Source organism: Micropterus salmoides, unplaced genomic scaffold (genome assembly GCF_014851395.1).
Source record: "Micropterus salmoides isolate LMB-PRFRI ecotype aquatic unplaced genomic scaffold, ASM1485139v1 Ms_hic_scaffold_20, whole genome shotgun sequence".
Classification (NCBI taxonomy): domain Eukaryota; kingdom Metazoa; phylum Chordata; class Actinopteri; order Centrarchiformes; family Centrarchidae; genus Micropterus; species Micropterus salmoides.
The window spans coordinates 6,576,141-6,584,682 of record NW_024041151.1 but is presented as its reverse complement, the minus strand read 5'-3'; the positions used below and the strand labels follow the sequence as shown (position 1 = coordinate 6,584,682).

Sequence of the window (8,542 nt, the reverse complement as noted above, 5' to 3'; positions counted from 1 at the left end):
TAGTCCAGTGTGTTAGCTTGCTAACATCTGCTAATATGCACTCAACACAAAGTATAGCTGAGGCTGAAGGGACTGTTGGTAGTAATTCAGGTTTACATGTAAACAAAAATATTGGACAGATAGTGGCGCCAGAGGAAAAGTACAAAATTAAAAAAATATTTTAGTACTCTGGAGGTCAACAAACCAACATTGCATCTCATAATGTATTTTACCTACTTCTTATTGTCATTATTGCCAGAAAGAGCTAAATGTGCCGTATTGTGCCACATTTTATATACTAGAGGAGACCGGGCATGGTTGTAATACTTTTTGATTCAGCAACTATAACTCGCTGAATTCTTTAGTTGGAGTTCTCAAACTTAAAGTACCCAAATTTGTTCACTACAAATGGCACCAATTTAATCCTCTACAAGAATATCACAGACCTCATGAGTTGATGTCAAATCCATGGTGTTATTTTGTGACAACCTACCCCATTACCAGGGTACAGGCTGTAACACATGCTGGGGTAAGTTGTAACAATAAGACAAAAGAAGCCAAAATGGATGTCACACTATATGATATGCTTCAAAAACAGGTATAGTGAAATAAAAGAACAACGTTTCACTCTCCCTGTAACAGATTAATGTCTGATGACTCACGCACATGTAACGTTGTCTACAGCAATGTTTCCCAACCCTCTCCTGGAGGCACACTACTCCTGCATGTTTTAGATCTGTCGCTGCTCCCACACAGCTGATTTAACAGCTTTAGCAGTTCATAACAAGATGATCATTTGAATCAGCTGTGTGGGAGCAGGGAGAGATGTAAAACATGCAGGACTAGTGTGCCTCCAGGAGAGGGTTGGGAAACACTCTACAGAATAAGCTTACTTTAAAGTATACTGTAAGTACCACTAAAATGTACCTAGTTATAGAACATCTCTGTACATCCTTAGGTCTAACTAAAAGAGGTGTGTGTCTGTGTCTGTCAATGTGTGTATATTCTTAATCAGAGCCACAGTCAGTGCTTGAAGTGGGCCGGTACTCACCGGTACGCACTACAAGCACTTCTGTATTTTACTCTTTGGCGAACTGGGACTTTTCTTCTCACAAGCTGCCTGTATGCTTCTCTGCCCTCTCCACCAGCGGAGACGGAGTATGGAAAAGATCTAGTTCTGATACACCCGCCAACATGTGAACAACATGTGAATGGGGAGTACTGGTCACTGTGCTGAGAAATGAATGCTGGAAACCCTGGAGGGCAGGGTTGGTGAGCCCAGACTGCAAAGGGCACTCTGTAAAATCTTAAAATCAAGAAAGTCCTTAGTTGAATGTATAGAGGATGGTTGTAACACTTAAGTGTAACAACCCACCCCACCCCAGCCAGTGTTTAGCTAGCTGTATAATTACCATAGTGGTTTGAAATTAGAAAGGAAAAAAATGAATCACATGTTGCCTAAGAAACTACATTTCAATCTGATATAAGTCAAATAATTTTATCTGCAGTAGTATAAATACTAAACAAAAAATAGTCTTGGTCAGAAAATTTACAATTTACATACATTACACATACATACAAAATCAGTTTTGTCTCTATATATTCTGAATGTACCTGTTGCCAGACTAAATAACCACCATGCCTGATCGGGGAGGAAGTAGGTAAATACTGATATGATCACATGACTCCTATCTTATCTCTAATTGGTGGAATTGGTGTTGTTACAACTCTCCCCATGTTACAACCATACCTGGTCTCCCCTATAGCTAGTACATTATATCCCTTGTTATTTAAAGAAGGATTTGTACAGCATACATGAAAAAAGCAGCATCAAATTAAACTAATATGTACTGTAGCTGTTTGAGACAATGCTTCAGATGAAATTTCTGCTGTGTATCCAGGAGCCGTCTGTGTTTATCATGGCCAGATAAACCGGTTTGGGGCCCCCGGGACGTTTGCTTTTGAACCGTTGTTGCCTCCGAGTTCCCCACAGAGTAAACTATGGGTGGCAGCTGCATTGTAATTTGCATACACACTCAGGAACCAACCACCATACAGACATAGGCATCTATGTACATTTACCAGTGGTGGAATATAACTGAGTAGCCTGAATATACTCAAGTACTGTCCAAGTCTAAGTCCAATTTTCCGGTACTTGTACTGTACTTGAGTACTTCCTTTGTATGCTACTTTATACTTCTACTCCACCACAATTCAGAGGGAAATATTGTAATTTTTATCTTACAACATTTATGGGACAGCTTTCGTTACTTTTCAGATTCAGATAAATAATACAAAATATAATCAACAAATACATTATGATGTATTATTATAGGTTAAGCTGCGCAGCAGTATAAATGTTGTAAAATAAGTATTTAAACTTAGTTCTACCAGCTGGAACATAAAAGTGACTAATCACTAATTATAATCCAGTACTATAATAAATAGTTTTGAAATGGGTCACTCTGCATAAAGAGTACTTTTACTTTTGGTACTAAGTATACTTTGATTCTAATACTTTTGTATGCCAGTACAAGTTATACAGTTAAGATTCAGAATGCAAGACTTTAGCTTATTTTAATAATCCTACTATTACTCGGGTGGAAGATTTATTTGCATTATTTAGTTAAGTAGAAAGAGCAGTACAGACTGTGAAAAGACTCCATTGCAAGTACTGCATTGAGTACTTAAGAAGTATTATCAGAAAAATGTAGGCTACTTCAAGTATCAAAAGTAAAAGCAGACTACTTTTAATGCTGAAAAATGTGTGTTTTACTGTTTAACATAGCTCTATTGTATTTTTGCATTAGTATTACATTCATATGTAATTAACATTTTACTGCTGTAGTTGGTCGAGATGGAGTTTATATCCTGTTAGGTAGTTTAATATGTTATAAGTACAATTATAAATCGTATAAGGTAGCATAACATGGAAATACTCAAGTATATCACATTAGGATTGGGATCCTGTATTTATTTATTTACAGTTAAAGACCGTGCTGTTATTTTGAAGGAAAGGTGCCCAACCCGGAAGTCTTGTTTCTCGCCAGGAAATAATAATCTCATTACTGTACTGCTACTGATGCCACGACGACATTAAGCCTTTAGTGGTGAAAGAAAGAGCGACCGACATTTATTACAGACCTCATTCTACAGAGAAAGTAGATGAGAAGTTCAGGTTTACAGTATTTACAGTCACCGGAACTGAACCACGGAGCTGCGCGCGGTGATCCACAGCACGGACAGGTGTTGTTTACCACAGGTGTGTTTACGAATAACCTGTAAACAGAGTTCCTACCCTCAGTATTTACATACACGTGGTGAGGTGTTGTGCTCCGCTGTTGGTGTCTGACCATGGTTAACCCCCTCACTTCCTGTATTGTCATTACTGCCTGAAATGTTGATGTTGACATGTTTATCTATTTTTAATTAAATATATGAATAAACAACTTGTTCTTCTGTGGTGTCAGAGGAGAGAAGATGTGGAACTGCAGCCCCTGGGCTCTTCTACCTCCCATCTACTCTGTGTTCACTGCTGCTGGACTGTGGGTGGTGTAAGTAATTTCAGGACTATCTTTCAGTTTGACAGCAGAACAGCTCAGTTGAAGTAAAACCCACATCTCAAGCTTTTTTTGAGGGCCTCCTATAATATTTTGTATAGTGTGCTCAAGTATAAATTTTGTGTCAGTGTGGTTCTGCTGTGGCAGGAAGCTTTGGACAGGAGTCAAACAGGTTTCTTCATCTGCAAAGTTTGGAAAAAAAGGTTTTTGAGCCTACAAAAAGACTACAGAGACACTCAAAAAGACTACAAAGAGACGCTAAATGACTACAAAAAGATGCAAAACAATTTTGAAAAGAGGCTAAACAAATACAAAAAAACAAAAAGATGCAAAACAATTTTGAAAAGAGGCTAAACAAATACAAAGCGACAAAAAGAGGCAAACAACTGAAAAGAGGCTAAACAAATACAAAGCGACAAAAAAAGGCAAACAACTGAAAAGAGGCTAAACAAATACAAAGCGACAAAAAAAGGCAAACAACTGAAAAGAGGCTAAACAAATACAAAGCAACAAAAAAAGGCAAACAGCTGAAAAGAGGCTAAACAAATACAAAGCAACAAAAAAAAGGCAAACAGCTGAAAAGAGGCTAAACAAATACAAAGCGACAAAAAAAGGCAAACAACTGAAAAGAGGCTAAACAAATACAAAGCGACAAAAAAAGGCAAACAACTGAAAAGAGGCTAAACAAATACAAAGCGACAAAATGAAGCAAAACATTTTTGAAAATAGGCAAAACAAATACAAAAAAACTAAAAGAAGCAAAACTATTTTGAAAAGAAGCAAAACAAATACAAAGTGACACAATGACTACAATAAGGCAAAGTGACACAAATGACTACAGAAAAGACTACAAAGAGATGCAAAATGACTATAAAAAGACCCAAAATGACTTCCAGGAGACACAAACGACAACAAAAATATGCAAAACTATGAAAAGATGCAAAACAAATACAAAGCTACACATATGACAACAAAAAGAGGCAAAACGACTAAAAAAGTGGCAAACACAACTTCAACTTAAAAGAATTAGTAAAGAGACATTAAATTATAATTGTATACATCTTTATTATTTGTCTTTTTAATAGATACTTTGTAGCTGTTCGCCATGAGGTGATAGCACCCCTGGGTTCAAAATACAGGTAAGAATTAAACAATATTATGTGAAGCAAATGATTACTTTTGTATATTTGGATTAAACTTATCTTTTTCTATTTTTAGGAGAAGAAATGGATCCTTTTATCCTCCGTACATTAGGTACATACTCACTGTCTTTTTAACAATAAAAGCATTTTATTATTGCATATTATTGTTGTAAATAATCTTTATTTCAGAGCAAATACAAATGTCCGCCTTTTTTAGTATTGCAGGCAACTCACCTCCGGCCAGCTGCATCTTCAGCGAGGTCATGAACTTGGCTGCATTTGTGGGTAAGACTAGTGTTGATCACTTATAACACAAGATCTGACAAACACTTATATTTAAAGGAAGAAACCGACAATATTGTACATTTTTGAAAAGGGTTCTTCTGTGTTACAGGGTTCATCATTGCCGTCCTCAGATACCTTCAGCTCAAACAGAGAATAGACAAACCGTGGCTGAACGTCAGTAGTCTGGTGGTTTTCTCTATCGGCTGCTTTGGAATGACTCTTGTAGGAAACTTCCAGGTAACATGCACCGCTGACACATACATGACAAGTTTATAAGCCAGTTTTTATTTTATAGATGAACTCCCCTGCAGGTTCACTAACAGAGATGTGACAGGTAAAGAGTGAAAACATTTATTGAGTTTGGTTTTAGATGGGGCAGCGTTAATTAGTTAAATTACTTAATATTACCAGTTGTATTTATTTATTATGTATATTTATATTACTTATTTTTAACATTGATTTCATACATGTATGAAGTATTGTGTGGTTTTGTCTGTGTATGTATTGTCTTGTCTGCGAAGCCACAAGAAAGATTTCTCCTCGGAGCTAATAAAGTTAATCTAATCAAGGGCTTTTCAGAGTGTGAGGCGGGCCTCCCCAGGGGGGTCCAAACAGTTTCAGGGGATGCTCAGTGAATGGAAGTGAAGCAATACTACATTACTTATTGCATTAGTCATCAAAAGGAGATCACATAGAATAGCCTACATGAGTGAGAGTTCAGGGATACAGAGGTTTTTGGGAACTGTTTCCCACCATCAGAGTCAGAAAATAATAAATGCCTTAGGACAGATATTTTTTTTTAACTATTTGGTGTAGTCAGAAGTTATGTCAAACAGTAATATTAGGCTATTTTGGCTCAAATGTTGAGTGTCAAGTAATATAATCATGATCCCAGAGGCATCCAGGAATTGAGCGAAACCTCTGGCGAAACTTACCAAGTAAACTAAAGATGTGGCGAGGGGGCACCGATTCTACCTTGTCTCAGGGGAGGCTCGCGGTCTCAGACTTTGAAAACCCGTGCTCTAATCTAATCTAGATTTTCACTGAGGAGATGATCCACAACTTCGGCACCTTAATGACATTTGGGCTGGGGGTGCTGTTCTGCTGGGTGCAGTCCTACATCACCCTGAGAGTAAACATAGAGAATGAGGGGAGGATGGCCAGCATCATTCGCTTCCTGCTGTCTGGATCCGTCACTGTGTGCATGATACTCTGTATCCTTTTACTCAGACCTGTTTAACAGAGTAATGAAAATATTTAAAAATGCATTGACTGACTGCAACAGCTTCTCCCCCCGAGCTGTCAGACTTTTGAATACTCAGCTGACATCCACTGCATGAGCAACAAGCACATGTACATATCTTACATCATGCACATACTGTCCACTTAATGCAAATGTTCATGCTGTTAAGACACTTCCGCACTTTTTACATACAGTTATTACTACTGTTAAGTACTTCTGATGTTCCTAATATTTAAGTATACATATACAGATAAGGCACACGTACTTGAAAAACAGGTTGAACTACGCTAGGGCTGGACGATATAACCATATTAGCGATATCTTTCGATATCGATAATTATCACGATAAGTATCAAATTGTTATTTCTTTAGAGATTAAAGGCTGATTTTTGCTCCTGAGTGAAAATTGAAGAAGCCTGATGGTTAATTTAATAGAACATTAAATACAATTAAGATAAAATCTTTGTCAACACATATGCATGAGTAAAATTCTAATTCGTGTATGATTCAAGTGAATAAAATCAAACATTTATTGAATATTTATTGAACATTTGTTAAATTATTATTGTTATTGTTTTATTGTCCAGCCCTACACTACGCACTTTATGATGCTCACGACACTTTACCGTAACAGATCAGCTCTGTCTCATCCCAGTGTCAGTTGCTGTCTTGTCTTGTAAGTTGAATTACTGTGATTTTGTTTTTAGCACCTTGGACCGTGAGAAATGGCGCTTCATTTATTTGTATACTCGGGTTTAAAGGGCCTTTTCTTGTAAAGATATTCAAAGCAGAACCATCACGTATTTGTCATTTTACTTGCCGATTAATCTTAAACTTATCATTTCTGCTCTAAAATAATATACAATATACTTATTCGCTTTCTTGCTGAGGGTTAGATCATTAGATCAATAACACTCTTATGTCTGGGCGGTAAAATACGAAGCTTTACTCAGCAACCGGTTAGCTTACCTTAGGGTAAAGACTGCAAAGAATTATTAGAGGTGCACGTAGGTAGATGTTGTTATCTTTAGATAGAGCCTGGCTAGATGTTTAGATGTCCAGGCCTTATGCTAAGCTAAGCTAACTGGCTGCTGACTCATATTTAGGGTACAGACATGGCAGTGGTTGTATTTCAACCAATCAGAAGCAGGAGCTAGTTGAGGATGGACTTTATATCTGCCCAGTTCTGTAAGTGAATCCCACTTTATTAAACTAGATGCACATAGTGATAGCAGAATATGAGTGTGTCCTTTCACAGGTTGCTATTATTCCTTAACTCACCTGTTGCAGACTTCTGCCTCATGTCTCAGCGCCTCCACATGCAAGCAGCTCAGTGTCAGTGGGCGCTGGTCATGTTCTTCCTCGTCTTCCTCGGCACTTTTGCCATCGAGTTCCGTCACAGCCGCTTTCGCACAGTGTGCACAGACAATTTTGGGCGTGCAGTTGGCCTATCGCGGTCTGAAGTGTCCGGGCACCAGACGGACCAACTGTAGGGGTGTGACACGGTCTCGAGATCCAAAGGTGTAACTGCACGAGGCGACGCATGTATCTGCAACATGCTTTAAGATTATTTAGATGCATTTATTCCATCTGAACAAGCTGCAAACTGTTACACTGCTGTTACCGGTGATAATCACCACCACATGTATTAATGTTTGACTTGTTACATATTATTTTTTTATCTACAAGTATTTAGCTTTTCTTAAAAGCTTCAGCAGAAATCTGTTATCAATCCTTTTGCTTTGTATGCAACTTCGTTTTGGTAAATTGGTTTTACCGTTTCCGAACAATTGTTTTTATACTATTACAAACTTCTAGATTATTTTTGTATCTTTTCAAATGGTTTAGTTTTGGGGCATTGTGTGACTATGGATGTTATGACTTTCATGTAGGTTTGCACACAACGCTGTCAGTATCAATAAAAATACAGCAAAATGTGGTCAGTGAGTTTGTGGAACATTGCTTCTAACCTCTCTGGGAAATCACATTTTACAGTTAAAAACAGTATGTTTTAGGTTAATTCCAGTATTTTAAGACTGATTTGACTACTTTAAGGCAAATAAAATAACTAAAAGGACCAGCAGCCAGTTAGCTTAGCATAAAGCTATATATGAAGCTATTGCTACCAGCACAGTTGACTTAGCTTAGCATAACCACTTACCAGCTACAGAGAGGCTCTGTCCAAAGAAAATCCACCTACCAGCACACCTAAAGCTCATTAAATAATAGTTTCTTTAAATGTAATAATAATTTATCTGATTTCTTGCACTTTCTGTCTAACTATTGAGAAGAAAGCAAATAATCCAAAATGTTGGCACATAAAATGGAAACTA

At 37.4% G+C, this 8,542-nt stretch overlaps 1 protein-coding gene across 2 annotated transcripts; it reads left to right on the top strand.

Moving 5' to 3' along the window:
• Positions 1 to 863: 863 nt before the first annotated feature.
• tmem150c (transmembrane protein 150C) lies at positions 864 to 8,149 on the top strand. 2 transcript variants are annotated; one of them, XM_038734050.1, is made up of 8 exons: positions 864 to 885; positions 3,450 to 3,533; positions 4,625 to 4,678; positions 4,758 to 4,793; positions 4,899 to 4,966; positions 5,076 to 5,203; positions 6,003 to 6,180; positions 7,500 to 8,149. In XM_038734050.1, exons 2-8 carry the CDS (start codon positions 3,460 to 3,462, stop codon positions 7,700 to 7,702), a joined length of 741 nt encoding a protein of 246 aa, XP_038589978.1. In that variant the 5' UTR covers positions 864 to 885; positions 3,450 to 3,459; the 3' UTR covers positions 7,703 to 8,149. The 2 variants fall into 2 exon arrangements, with proteins under 2 accessions (XP_038589978.1, XP_038589977.1); XM_038734049.1 differs by lacking the exon at positions 864 to 885 and adding an exon at positions 3,030 to 3,241.
• Positions 8,150 to 8,542: the final 393 nt, after the last annotated feature.